Source organism: Mixophyes fleayi, chromosome 3, assembly GCF_038048845.1.
Source record: "Mixophyes fleayi isolate aMixFle1 chromosome 3, aMixFle1.hap1, whole genome shotgun sequence".
Taxonomy (NCBI): domain Eukaryota; kingdom Metazoa; phylum Chordata; class Amphibia; order Anura; family Limnodynastidae; genus Mixophyes; species Mixophyes fleayi.
Window position 1 is genome coordinate 274206638 of NC_134404.1, and position 15695 is coordinate 274222332.

Sequence of the window (15695 nt, forward strand, 5' to 3'; positions counted from 1 at the left end):
TAATGCAATTTATTACCGCTTTATTGGTATTTAATAGTTTTAGTGATTGTAAATATTAGTTGCTGCTTATAAATTATTTTACTTCCATTTCTTTTATGCCACTTGTTTGTTATTTCTTGAAGAAATTTCCCAAGGGCGTCTGCACCTATTATCTTGCTGTTCTTTCATATGAAGCCAACATTGTAAAATACATAAACAATAATGATAAATGTCAAGGTTTTCAACAGATCTCTGGAGTTAACAGAGTGAGTTGACTCACCCACTCGCTGCAGCACACTGCCTATAACACCAGGTTCCCCCCATCTCCTACGCTGTCACTCTCCTCTGCACCTAGCAGTATAATGAGGTGTATTAGTAATGTACCTGTTGGCCATGTAGTCCTCCGAGCCTTCACTTGCGGACCCAAGCTCCTTCCTGCTTTATTGGCAGATTTGTTTCTTGTAGCTTAACCCTTTTTTTAAAATGCCCGAGGAAATATTATTACAGATGGGTCTTTTTTTTTTATTTTTTTTTTATTTATTTTTTTTATATTTAAGTGATTTTTTTTAATTCCTCACTGAGATTAACGGTAATTTGCTGCCTTTTTGGTTAGAGGACCACCCATGCCGCCCCTGAGGTGTATCAGGTTGCTCATCAATAATGTATTTGGATGTAGACTTGGATGTACAATATATTTATATGTTTGGGATATGTACTTTAATGCTAATGGTTATATAAATTTGTACATTTTATTAACTAATGTGCCTATATTGAAGAAATATATAAATATGTAGTGTAAGGAAAATGAAGTGATGTTACATATTTTGTTAGCTTTTAAATATTACAAGAGTTTGCATTCTGTTTCACGTTTGTGTATATTTTACATGCGTCATATTGCCATTTTTTGCAAATAAAACCTTTTTTAAATGCATGACATTATTTCGCGACTATCTAATATTTTGAAGAGCATTTGTTTTTCCATGTGGAGTGCATTAAATGAGGGGCGTCACTATACATTAGGCAGATTTTTCTAGTGAGAAATATTAATCATCACCAGGCTGAAAGTTGATGCTTTCCTTGTGAAGTGCCACTCTATCTAATCCTTGGCAAAAACACAGCTGGCACAAAATAAAACCGACTCCATGTGTGAGGTGTGTTAGGGAACCCTTTTTTTTTTTTTCAATGAACCATACATTGCCAGCAATTTGTTGATTTTACCTAGTGAACTTCAGAGAGATGGGAATGTTAGCAAAACAGAGGAGCGTTCTTTTCTTATGCTTAAACCAAGGTCATTGTTGGAGATTTTAACTTTAAAAAATAACCTGCATTAACCTCCTTAATGTCTTTGGTGTGAGATAACTTTCAATTTCTTAAGAGGACTTTGATTGAACAGCCAGTCTTTGTCAACAGTTCATGACTCTTTTTAACATCTTTTTATGGATTTTTTTTTGGCCACGACCACGTTCTCTATTTTTAATGTTAACTAGGCCCACAACAAGAGGGCAACTGGTAATCAACAGACCACTTTTTTCTTTCTTTCCTTTTTTTTTTTTTTTTTTTTTAAGTAGTTACAATTCACCCCAAAAAAATCACCTGGGCAGCTGTGAGAAAATCATTGTTCTAGCGACTGGGCAGCTGTGAGAAAATCATTGTTCTAGCGATACTGGCCCTGAGCAGTAATGGAATGTACTGAGCAGAGTGAGAGAGCCCTGCTGGGCTTTTTTCCTTATTGATAAATCAGCCCCTCAATGAGTTAGATTTATAGAAATTTTATATAATCTGTTTTGATGTTGTCCAGTGTTCAGGTCATGTTGAGTAGGTGTAGTCTGCATACAGTGTGTAATATGGTCCTGTATATTGGGGTTTGAATTGTTTTAATGTATGAATGAGATAACCCTGTAAAAGGTTTTGGAATGTCAATCATTTTGTAGATTTGTCATATCTCTATTGTTGCTACAAGTTTGTGTCATACTGCAGGTGAAGGTATGGAGAAAATATCTGGTGTCACCAGTACACTGAATGCACCTCAGTAGACTCTGTAACTGCTGCTACCTGCACTGTTTATCTCAAATGTCCTGTAGAAGTAGATACAGTTTGTGTGTGTGTGTGTGTGTGTGTGTGTGTGTGTGTGTGTGTGTGTGTGTGTGTGTGTGTGTAGGTCTATACAAAACATAATTTTGATTGTTTTTTTTCAGTATATAGTTCATTTTCTTCCACTCGGACTCCCAATATGGTAAATAGAGACCTGCACAGGGTTGAATGCCAGGCATGCGAGCCTACATTGTACTTACCTTCAGGGTTAACGTGTTCCCTGGCTTGATTTAAATTATCCTACAGGCTCCAGGGTGTGTGTTGAAACAAACCTTTATAGGTATCCAAGTAAATGAAATCTCCCTTTTTTTTTTTTTGCCTTGGGAAATCCCTCTCTCCCACCCAATCATGATCTTTTATTATTTGTGGTCTGCAGTGTTTCTAACCATTTTCCTTATTCAAACAAGGCACAGTTGGTGGGAAAACAGTGCAGTCGGTGGTTAATACATGGCGCAAAAGATTGTTTGGCCGCAGGATTCTTCCCCGTTTTATCAATGCCTCTGTTAGGGTCATATGTGTGAATTCCCTGGGAATCGTTTGTGCGTACGCGCTCTTTGAGGCTTGAAGGGGTGTGGTCTCTGATACCGTAATTTAGCGCCTGGAATTTTGGACCAGTTGGCCATCCCTGTGTTTGTATAGTATTAGCTGATTAGCTGAACTTGCATCTGCTATCGCTGCCACAAACATTTCTGGAATTAAAATTGTGACGTTAGCGTGCCAAAATTCAAACCTGTATCCCTGTCTTATTTCAGGTATTAAGTAGTTTTATATTTAAGAGTTAGAAGGGGAATGTGCAGAGGGAGAATTTCAGCCGTTTTGCTAGATATCCAAAAACATACTAGTAGGTTAATTGGCTGCTACTAAATTGACCTAAGTCTCTGTCTCTGTCTGTGTGTGTATGTTAGGGAATTTGGACTGTAAGCTCCAATGGGGCAGGGACTGATGTGAGTGAGTTCTCTGTACAGGGCTCCGGAATTGGTGGTGCTATATAAATAGCTGATGATGATGATGGTGAAAGATATGCCAATCAGCCAGAGAAGGGCTGGAGGTGCAGCAGCACAACTGCCTCATCGGTTGCCCTTATTTTTACAGAAAAGGTTTAGTATTGAGAAATAGACATTACAGGATGTCAGTGCTTTTACTCTGCAGGCAATGCATCGCCTCTGTGTATAGCACTAGTACAGGTGGTCTCAGTGGGTCCATACACTCAGAACTATCCTGGAAGAGACTGTTGCATGTGTAGACAGCTGCTTGCTAACTTTTCATTCCTATCCAGAAAGGCCTCTAGGGGGTGATGGGATTATGGATTTTTTTTTTTGCTTATCTCTTAGATTTTAGGTGTGTATGATAATAAAGGCAAAGTCGCATGCAGTAGCTTACTGACCTCATGCTTTCCAAAACCAAGCTACACCAACACTGTTGCAGACAGTGTCTCTCCTTATGATCGTTGTAGTAATCTGCACTGAAGTGATATTTGTTCAATGATGTCCAAAGTATGATGGTTATTAGAAGTTTAGTTTTCATGTGTTTACTTATTTTATGTGATGTTTCTATCTTTATCTGTATTATGTTCAGAGAGTAGGTGTTGAGAAGACTGACCCTGGATTATTGACACCAGCAGAGATTAGTAGATTTGTACGCCTGGACATTGACCCTTCTACAATAACTTGGCAAAGAGGTAACATATAAAACAGCAGGAAGTGTGTGATGTACATAGATGGCTCAAGCTAAGTTGGCTTCAGTATTTAGCCTACTGCACTCATTGGCTCTCCACCAAGCTGACAGTGAGTGATGTGTCCCTGACCTGCAGTAGAACTTGTTCCTTTACAGTAGTTTTTGGAGATGGCCACATAACTCCGAAATTTTAAAGGTACCCCAGCAGACTGAGGACTAGTGACAGCTCTCTCCCAAGCTACTGCACCATGATTTTAATATAACTGGGCAATGCATTCTAACTTTTTGGTGATGCTACAGCCCTATACCTTCATACCCATTAGCAGCTCAAATAACCAATTTCAATTATCCTTTTGCACAGTTTATCCTTTTGCACAGTTTGTACCCATTTCCTCATGAGAGTTCGTTTTCCAGTATCCTGAGTGTGTGTTTGTATATTGTCTTTCTGCAAACTGACACTTCCTTTGTGTTTTGTCCCTTAGTGCTGGACACAAATGATAGGTTTCTTCGAAAAATCACCATTGGAGAAGCAAACACAGAAAAGGGGTTTTCACGTCAGGTAACGCTTTGCAGAACTGAAGTACACAATGTTGTTCTCAGGCTATGCTTGATCATTGCTGCTTTTCTATGATGCAAGTGTATTTCATCTTAACTATGTGTTTTGTGGGGATTGTCTTTTTATCCATGACCTCAAAAATGATGTGTTGTCTCCACATTGTAATTAGCGTAGTGAACAAAACATGCAACATGAAAGCATATGGAAAAGAAAAAAAAAATCAAAAGTTTGAAAATGTTTCTTCTCCTCTTTGGGACAGATTCCTCAATCCTTTAGGGGTTGGATGACACTTTCTGTGTGCACCACATGTGCATTGCAAAAGCTTTCTACGCATTTCTGGAACCATTTACAATTCAGTTGCTAATTTGGGGGGCTTTTTGTCTTCATTCCTTGAATTTGGGGGGAGGATATCAGTCCCTGAATATGAAGGGTAGCCATCCATTTCTATTTAAATGATTAATTCTGGTCAAGAGTATCCAGCATTAATGCAGAAGTAGTAGCACCTAGGAGCTACAATCAAGGTTGGCTCTATAAGAATCAATCTTAACTCACAAAAGTGCAATAAATCTTGGACAGAATATGGAAAGAAGATGAGTCTTTGATTTTGCTTACTAGAGATAATCAGATCATCAAATGAAACTGCTAGTAGGGGCAACCACAAAATAAGCATGGGGTCTCTGCTGTAATATAGTTTCAGGGAACCAGTTCAGACAGTTCTTTTGGTAGATTACTGTTGGCAGGTCAATTTTAAAGCAATGCCAGTGCCTGCCTGGCTGTTGAGTGCTATGAAAAGCTATATATGCTACTTGTTCAAAACGATGGTGTTGGGTTTGTGATGTGGTGCGGATGGGTAGGCTTTTCAGAGATGGCAGATATGGACCTGATCATTAAAATTATAATTGCAAGTTTTGCATAAATTATTTATCACTTAACCATTATCATTGTATTATTTATTCCACGTTTGTATTCCTAAGCCAAGCTTGACATTATCATTGAAAGTAAAATTCCAAATTAAAGAGTTTGATGACCTCAAAATATGTTGTGTACTTTTCATTTGAATACATTTGCACATTTTTATTGTTTTTATGAAATCTATTAGTTAAACCACATTTTGACTGTACTCTTGAGTCTCTGTCGCCTACTGGTGTACCAGGTTACGCAAGTCCCTGTGTTGGCTGTAGTCTTTTGTATGATACTATGACATTGCTGTGTAGAAGACAGGCACTATAATTGTGCATTGTGCAATTTCAATTAAAATGATATTGTGTCCTCATAAGAGATCACAAAGTCAAAGTAATGTGGTCTTCTGTGTTCTATTAAATCAATGAACAGGAACAAGGTTGTATTTTTGAATCATAATTACATGTTTTCATGAATTTGTCTCAACCGATTTTTTTTTTTTGATTTTTTTTTTAACACTTGTTTTTTAGGCCCAGTTTGATATTGCTGTGGCAAGTGAAATCATGGCTATACTTGCCTTAACTGACAGTCTACATGACATGAAAGAGAGGTTAGGGAAGATGGTGGTAGCCAGTGACAAAAAAGGACAGGCGGTGACTGCAGAAGATTTGGTAGGTTCACTTTCTTCTAAACACTTTAGCATTAAAGAAGTAATCTCAAAATGTAATTATATTGTTGTACTTCAAGAGTTAATAATAATAATAATAATAATAATAATAATAATAATAATATTGAAAACCCTAATCTAAATTTATTATTATTATTATTATTATACCAGTCTGTTACTCTATTTCCATATGAGTATATGTTGGATTGCAGCTCTGATATAAACATGATAGAACCTCCTAAATCTCAGGAAATATATTTTACACTTGGGTGAATAAGAGCAGACTGGAGTAATGTGCACAGCCCAAAAGGAGTTCTCCACCATAATGTATTCTAAGCAGTATGTGGTAAAGTTGGAGGTTCAGGGTTCGGGTCAAGCGTTTTTCAATGTCTACCAGATGATGAAGTATTTATTAGGGAAGATCTATGTTGATATGTCCTTCTGCCAGAGGGAAAAGTTAACTGAAATCACTCATTCTCCCATTGTTGCGGTCATGGAGTCCATCTACTTTCTGGCAGTGGACTTATGGCTATTGAACAAAACTTAATTTAGAAAAGTTTGTGTGGTCTAGAAAGATTCAGATTGCAATTGATATTGAGCGGCAAACTTTAGGGTCATGTGGTATGAGCGTGTACTTGACATTTAATAATTTACGTATCTGGTGCCAGAACCCTTGCAATTATAGTCTACTCTACAGCTGGTTGTAGAAAGGACCAGGAGCAGCTTCATAGTTAAGGCACATGATCCCTACTCCAGATACGAACTTCGAAGATGATGGAATATGCCCTGATGAGGATATTTAGTGATTCTATGCATTCTCTGTAATGGGAAAAGATGAGGTCCTACTCCCAGTCATTGTCGGCTAGTGGGCTTCTCTGCAGAACAGAAGGCTCTGGTAAAAGTTTCACATGAAGCCTCTGGTGCATATGCTCTAAGAAGGACATCTGGGGTTGGACATTCTTTTCTAAATACGCGTTCATTTTCTTGCTTTTTTTGTGTAATTACCATTTAGTTACTTGTTTCCATGTTTTACAGTCTTGTGTTTAGTCTTACACTTTGGAAAGATAAAATACACTTTGTTGAAGTGCGTACATTTCAACTTTTTAAGGAAGAGGTGAAGCAAAATAATGTATAAAAAGGATTGAGCTTTTGGAAATTATATCTAAAGAGAATGAAATAGATTTGAGTCATTGATAGACCACAGGGAATATCTGGGCTTGGCAGTGTGTATTTCTTATTCTCTGCCAAATTCTTTTCCTCTAATAAGCACTGGATGTTTAGATCTGCTGGGAGTTCAGTTTGTTAGACATGAACTTTGATTGGCAGCTGTCACCTTGCTGTATCAATAAAGTGAATTGGATCTGTCCTAGATTAGTGGTTCTGTGGACATTTGATATATTACCTAAGTATGGAGCAGTTTGTTTAATAAAGCACAATCTTTAGTTACATGCATAGGCTTTTCTCTTGGTTTAATGCTAAGTGCCATATGTAATTCATAAAAGCTTTAGGTATATTTTAATATACATTTTCGTTTTTAACCCTAAAGTTATGTTACTCATTTATTCAATATGGTCTACTAATTTACTTATATTAGCAAACACCACTATAAAACCACTTTCGTTATAATTTCTCAGCATTGTGGTTTTATTGGCTCGTTGGAGTGTATTGTGTGTTTTTCATTGTGGGACTTCTAAATTACTAGTACTTTTTCTTTCTCTTCTGCCACATACTTGCAACATGTTTTGTGGGATTTTTATTACTCAATTTACTACTCTGTATCAGGCGCTGTTTTCACAAAGGCAGCTCAGAAGTGAAAGAAAGCGAGTAGACAAGTATGTTATTGCCTAATCTTGGGAAACCATTGTGGTTTAGTTAGGTGACTGCGTGGAGGAGAATCTGGAAACTTGGGTTTGTAACAAATGTAATATGTCTGTAACAAATGTCCTCATTAAAAAGAAAAAAACTGAAAACATGTTGCCCAACATAAAGAAATATTATGAGTTCTAATTCACTGGCACTAAGTGGGTTGTTGTCATAAATTCTTTTTAAAACTGTAAATCAACTTAAGCAAGTTTTTTTTTTTTTTTTTTTACTAAATGCATATGAAAACATTATCCACAATTCCATGACTTGAAACGTCTCCGGAAAAAAAAATTACTTATATTTCACACTGATGGGCAACTGAATATGCATGAAACGGGAGTCCTTTTTATACATAGACAGCTCTTCTGTCACACTGACATTTATCTATTAAGAAGCATTATTTGCAGTGTAACACGTCAATGAAAGTATCTTTTCCTATATCCTGTTACACTTTGGATGCAGAATAGTCAGGCTATTTTCAAATTGGCTCAAAAACGTTACCTGCATAATAGCTTTAATGGGTACTAAGTATGAGCTCTTTTGAACTGGCAAGTTCTATGCTTATTGAGCAAGCTTATCAAGCAGATACAGTACCATTTGCTACATTGGTATGCTGAGTAACCTTAAATAAGAAGTGACATATATGTATGTTTTTGCGGGTTTTTCCTTAGACATTTCATGTAATTGAATTGTACTGTTGTGTTTTGTTGTTTTTTTAATATGCATTTAATAAAATATGCTGCTCTTGATTTACAATTTTAACAAGAATGTATGACAAACCACTTGGTACCAGTGAATTATAACTCCATCAATGTGGTAGATCACCATCTACCACATTGGCTGCTGAGTTGGGGTATCCAGCACATTGTTTCAAGGAACAGCACTGATTGTGTTCAAAAACCAATCTAAAAAAATACTAATAGTTATTAACCTGATAGTTTTGCATTCAGATCTAACCAGTAGTTTCAGGCTGAGGGGAGGCTGACATTCTTTATCAAGTGTGACAGAGTGTATATGTGTATCATGATTATGTTTCAGAGAAACATACTTCAATTACTTCTTACCTGCTTCTATTATCTCCCCTCCTCTCCAAACAACTGCATTATTTTCTTCATCTTGTACATGCTATGGCGCCATTGTTAAGATATCTTATTTCTGTGCCCAGCAGAAGCCCGCTATCCTAAATATGTAAATATTTTATGCCCCTGTGGTAATATGTTGTTAGTCCTTGATTTTAAACAGCATGCATACAATATACTTGAAATATTTATTAATAAATGAATAAGGTTCAGATTGGTATGCTACAAGGGGGCTGTCTAAAAGATTCCCTACACACACCTACTAGTGGCCTTGCTAGGTCATCTCCCCTTAGTATTCCACTGGTTGTATTTGCCCTGAGTTTACTGCAACCAGAAGATCAATTTCTAGATCTACAAATGTTCAATGAACTAAAATGCCAGAAACACACTGGGACACAAGCCTGTCACTCTTCCTTTTTTGTGTTCGCATCTGTCTGCTCTCTGTTTTCACATTTTGTGCATGTTTGGAAGCCTGCTCTACTGCCCTCCTAAATCATTACCCCCTCTGCTTAGTACACTTCTTGGCTTGTGAGGATCCTTTGGTTCAACACCCAACTGAATGTATCTAATTTTTATCGAAGATTCAGAGTTCTGATGTGTTCTGTTGTTATTGCTGTATGAGCTCTTACATATTGCCAGCCCCATCGGTGTCATCTGCCAGACATCGGTGGCTTTCAAGTTGCAAGTTCAGATTTGAAAGCCATCAGTAGAGATGTAGTCATATGCTGGAGCATATACAGCAATTAATAGATGGCACTATTATGAGGCACAGGGTTGCTTTGGCCAAATTGATTTGTTGTTTTTTTTATGGAAAAAGAGCACAAAAAACCCATGTGTTTTAACATAAACAACATTGATTTATTGCCCCTCAGACTTTATGGAAAGATAAGCTTAGTTACTTAATTTAGCATGGCTATCGTGATTCTCTGGTCTCCTTTCTTTAATGTTTAGCTTAGCTATGTAGTCATTCTTTGTATTGATTTGCATTTCAGAATCAAAATATAGTAATCACTGGGAAATGTTCTCTGACAAACACTTCTTACTATAACCTACTCCTTTTGTAGGAGTGTTTGCATAGGGAGCTTAATCCACTGTGACAGCTCTATCTATTTTCCATCTTAGATGTGCAAGAAAACACACATATGTGAGTGTAGCATGAGCACTTTACAGTAGGTTTCCCTGCATTTTTGATACTTTAACACCAGACTATGTATGTACCAGATTACACATTGTACATGAACAATTGCAAAAAACTGATTTCTTTCACATTATTGGACTTTGTGTTGGCAGAACAAAAGGGTTCTGGCAATAATCTTTGCATGTTTAATGAATGTTACTTTTGCTAGTTACATTCCTATGCTTGTGTATATTTGTCGTAAGAAGCTATGTTCACTATACTTCATTGGAAATATTGTCATGCAGGATTTGTAATTATGAGACTAAATGTTATCACACTGTCAGCAGCTGATTTTCTTTACCTAAAATGAAACTGTGCAGTAATTAAGAAAGCAAATGGTAATTGTAAAACACAGCCAGAAAACTTCATTAGCATACACTATTTTCATTTTATTCTAGTCTGTTAGGACTACAAGTAGTGCCTTGCAGTTATTACATGGGACCATAGGGCACTAAACTAGTGAGCAATAATACTGCTGGTCCCTCATTGAACCATCCATTCTTACGCTGGAATGTCCTTTATTAATCAGCATTCACTGTCTGGCTGGGTTGCAGTATGCAGCTCTCGCTGTCTGATTATCATCCATCGGAAGGTTACAGAAGAGCAGATTACCTGCTTGCGTTAGAATCTTGTTGTCATGTGATTTCAAATTCATAAAGCATTTATCTGACCACACCATAAATCTGTATACATGTTCCAAAATAATGCATACTTGTTACATGAGAAAATAAGGTCATATAGTGTTTTTGTTTTGCTACCAACAGAATAAAAATGTGGTCTAGGGTTCTCTGGGGTTGGGCCTGTAAGAAAGCCTTCCCTTTAAGACCAACCTTGAACAACCCTTGATGGGATCCTGAGCACGGCCAGTAATTCCTGGTCATTATGCATATGCTAAATGCAGCTCCAAAGTGAACGTGGACAAAAGCCATATTCACTTTACACCCATTTCTTAGCGGCTTGAAGTTCTTGAGTGGCTTGGGCCTGCCATCACTGATTGCTCTCTTGGCTGTTAGCGATGGCAAATAATGGTAGTGGTTAGTGGAGATCACTGAAGGATTAGAGGTTTCCAGACATATATAAACCCCAGAAGAATAGCGTTCTATAGTAATTTTCTTTAGAATTATTTACTTAAGCAGTGAAACTGCATGTGTTTTGCTTAAAGTATGTTCTTGAACAAGTTGTGACAGCAATGCTACTTGATCAATGATTCACTTTATACTATATCTCCAAGGGGTCTATTTTTAGTGGGGGTGGAGGGGGTGTTCAGAAAATAGAAGGAGGGCAGTGTACTAGGGATTCCAAACAGAGTGAAACTGACCGACATAAATAACAGTTTTTACTGTTTTCCAATAAAGATCAAGCTAGACCTTAATCGAAAAAAAGAGAAGAGTTCAGCTAATAATCTGGATTCACCACAGCAGAAACAACTTCAAGCAGGGTGTTTATGTATACATAGGCAAATCATAGATGGGGAGAGGAAGAGTGAGAAGGGATCACGTATTCTTTAACATTTTGGTTGGTAAACTTTTATAATGTTTGCAAAACTTTTTCATGTTAAACAACAATGTAATTAACCAGGAGGGGATTTAAAAACTACTTTTTTTTTTGTTCCAGATAATCCATATGCCCCAATTTTTTTGCCTGTTAAGATACATACTGTCCCTTCTGTAATTGTTAATTTGTTTTCTGATTCTATATGCTGCAGACTTTTGTCACTGACTTCTGCAAGAGTGTGTCAGAAGCTATTGTGAGCTGATTCACAAACTGGGCAAGACACATTGTAGTACTCTTAGAATTATTGTTTCAGTGAATCTGGAGCTAAGCAAGCAGTCAGCTCAGTAGAACACTTGGAACGCTATTAGTAGCAGGTAGAAGGATGTTATGTTGCCAAGTAATAGGCCCCTGATCAGCTCACATAAAGTACTGTGTACAGTTCTGGAGGCTCTGGGCCTCGTTTAGAGTTGAGTGTACGTGAACTTTTTTGCACAAGATGTGCATCTCTGTACTGTGCCCCCAAAATGTCTCTCTCTAGAAATTTTGCTAGCTGCTTCTAATTGGCTGATTGCATTTTGTACCTCTCCAGCAGCTAGTTATCTAGTGTTGCAGCTATATTATAACATGTAGAAGCCATTTGTTTGCGTTACTTGCTTATCATTTCCATTTGGTCTTCTGCAGGGAGGAAGATTGGCATTATATTTTTACAGATAGTAACAAAGGATGTGGAGGTGTTGGCATTTACTTACATTTTGCATCGAAAATGTGGCTTTCGCATTTAATGATACTTGTTAACAGTATTCTCTCTTGTATGTATCACTTCATTCATACTTGCCTACTCTTGTTACAGGGAGAGGGGGCGTGACTGGAGGGCAGAGGGGACGGGGCGAGGCCAATCGCTTTATTTTGGCCCCGCCCCCACAAGAAACTTAATTTACGTTGCGGGGGGCGGCGCCAAAATGACGCGATTGACCGCGCCCTACCCCCTCCCGCCCTCCAAAATGGCGCGATTCACTGAGAATTGACGCGATTCTCTGTGAATTCTGGGATGCGGGAGAAATGCCAGCTCTCGCAGGAGCCCGAGAGATTGACCGGAATTTCGGGAGTCTCCCGGACTTTCCGGGAGAGTTGGCATGTGTGACTTCATTATATATTATATTATGAAAATAGGGTAATGCAATATCAGTATTTACTATTATCCATGTGGAGCTGCGTCTCTACACTATCGTTGGGCATACTTGACTTATGACTGGAGCACATACCACTGGTTCCTAAGTTGGATGTGTTCCAAGATGTGCTTGACTCAACTCATGCACAAAAGTACCTTTTTCTTTTTGCATAAGGCTTTTCCTGTGTGTGTTTGGTGCATAATGCATCCAGCTCTAAGTGAGGCCCTTTATCTTTAAAATAAAAAATAATATTAAATACAATAGTAAAACAGAAAAAAGTTAGAGTGGCTGCTAAAATGGTTCATGGGTTCATAACAAATCTTGTCTGGAAAAGCTTCAAGTGCTGAACATGTACAGCTTAGGGGGGAGAGGCTGAAAGGTGACTTAGATGATTTGTTTTGTACAACAAGGGTGATAGATCCATGTATAACTCCAGCAGTTGTGCTGGGGACTTATACAATAGCAAAATCAAGAATGCATGGGACAAACGCATAGAATTAGATATATTTCCTTAAGATTTTCTAAAATAGCTATGTTTGTATGAGTAGTCTGATACCTGGTCTATCCCATTATAATAGAACTCCTTATACATACTGTTGTGTTCTCTATCCTTCAGGTAAATAACTGCACTACTGCAAAGTTCTACTTTTTCCAAGCTGGAAATAACCTAAAAAGATAAGAATATATTATTATTGGTTTATTTACTAAATATACAGCTAGAGATATAAATCTGATAATTCTGATTTAAAGTACTTGAAATACTACAGATGACCTGTTTTCAAAACATTGGAATAGTGAGATCATATTAATATGTTTGGTAATAACTCTCTTCCTTTTACTATACTTTCAGGGTATCACAGGTGCTTTGGCTGTACTGATGAAGGATGCTATAAAGCCAACTTTGATGCAGACGTTGGAGGTAAGCAAACCATTGTCGAGCAACCAAGATTGTAAGATTTTATTTCCCTAAATTTAATTTGTAGATTCCTTATTGAAAGATATTGGTAAAGGAGCTATGTATCTGAGACAAATATAAAATCTTCGCCTCGTGTCAAACTCCCATTGTCCCATAGATTGTAAGCAAGCGAGCAGGGCCTTCTCACCTCTGTCTGTTTTACCCAGTTTGTTTATTAGTTTACTATGTTTGTCCCCAACTGTAAAGCGCTATATAAATAAATGATGATGATGATCTGAGACAATTATAAAATGGGATCAGCTTGATGGCCACAAACCGTTGGAGGGCCGATTTGGTCCCACTGGACATCCGTATGATAACCAAGTCATTAGACGTGGGTATATATGTCAAATGGCTTTTCAATGAGAGATCCGTTAGTTTTACACTCCATATAGAAATCTCTCTTGCTCGTCCTGTGGAGAAAGAAATACTATATTAAGTATTCTAGGCTCCTCAATTTATGACCCTTCTGACTGCCTATGATTTGAAGAGCGAAACGGGGACAGGAAGGGGAGAACTAACTTAGGCAATCTACAGTAAGGACGTGCCGAGTCAGAACACATGCACCAGCATCATTCCAGCATTAGGCTTCACTAAGGTACTTTTTTTGCAGCTGTATCATTTGCACCAGTTGCAGGACAGCTGTAAGTGCCGATTTATAGTGATGAACGGTGGTCAATGCATGCTGCAACATGTGTTTGCAGTTAGGAGCAACTGTAAAAAGTCCTTTTTATATACAGTATGCATTGAAAACATTTCTATAAATGTATTTTGGTGAAAGAAGTTTTTAATTTTTTAATGACTTTCTTATTATAGTAACAGGTTACAATAATTAAATACTTTTTTCTTCTGTGTGTTCTGCTGGGACTTTACATTGCAGGATATGAACAATACATATGTGCAATATATTGTGTCTGATTTAATACGGAACGTGCTATGTATGCAGAGCATACCTAGACCAGTATTCAACTAGAGACGTTTCTTCAGATTCTCATGTAGTGGAATATAGATGTGCGCAAGTCTGAATTTTGTTTAAAAAGAAACGCACATTCCGTTCGTTTTGTGTCTTGATGAATCAGGCCCATTTGTATTAGCAAACCGAACATGACTTTAAGAATTCCAGAGAGAGATACACAAACAAACGTCTTGTTCACAATCAAATACGCTGATGAGCACATATGATTCATGTATTTACAGATCTTGTCAAGGTTTTTAAATGTTAGAAATTGTCCTCGCAGCAAAAGGTCCTTACTATAAACTAACTATATGGTGAAAGTAGTGTCAGTAGTGGCTTTTAGTCCTTGCTCCATAAATGTTACATTACTGTTATCTGGCTGACAGAGAGCGTTCGGTGATATCATTTTCCTTTGTAATGTGTAAGTGACATTAGAATGCGTTGGGAAAGACTGACATATTTTGTATGTTTCTAAGTGCTTCTTATGGTTATCCAGAAAGTTCATGTATGTTATCAAATCTGTCCAGCTTTTTATTTTACGAAAGCGTCTGACCTAATGATAGTGTACATCACTTGACAGATTCTCCGTATGCTTGGATATGATATACATGCAGCTTCCTGTCTTTGTTCCAGCTCTTCTTTTCCCAAGCTCATATAGCCAGAAGCAGGGGCAGTATATGGGAACTTTCCAAGACTGAGCGATCTGTCCTCCTCTGTGCCTCTCTTTACACTGCTGTAATGAAAGGATGGGTCATGTTTTCACAGATGTTGGCTGCACAAGGCTGTCTAGAACAGTGACGATTAACCACATTTAAACATTCTTTTGGATAGCAATGTAAATGAATAGGCTGGGGTGACAGATGGACATGACATAAAGGATAATAACTGTTCATGTTTTTAATGTGTGGCATTCTGAAAGCAAGCACAGGTTTATTGGAGGATTCTGTGAAATTAGGCGATTCCCTCTAGTATTGCCTCACTGTAAGGAAAAAGGATGTCGAAGAGTATAGATGCTGAGCATGTTTTCCTTAATTAAAATATTACTTGTATTGAGCCCGATAGTGATAAATGTGCCATGACAAGGGTTAAAGTCTTACGCTGTAGGTTTTGCTCAGGGCACATTTATATAGGTATAT

The 15695-nt window shown here is 37.6% G+C and overlaps 1 protein-coding gene across 3 annotated transcripts in view; it reads left to right on the plus strand.

Annotated features, from left to right (window-relative positions):
- Nucleotides 1-15695, plus strand: part of MTHFD1L (methylenetetrahydrofolate dehydrogenase (NADP+ dependent) 1 like) — a 399678-nt gene that overhangs the window by 45055 nt on the left and 338928 nt on the right. For all 3 annotated transcript variants that reach the window (XM_075203628.1, XM_075203626.1, XM_075203627.1), the window contains exons 16-19: nt 3646-3748; nt 4227-4303; nt 5731-5871; nt 13500-13568. In XM_075203628.1, the coding sequence (XP_075059729.1) occupies nt 3646-3748; nt 4227-4303; nt 5731-5871; nt 13500-13568 (390 nt within the window). The remainder of the gene's footprint in view (nt 1-3645; nt 3749-4226; nt 4304-5730; nt 5872-13499; nt 13569-15695) is intronic.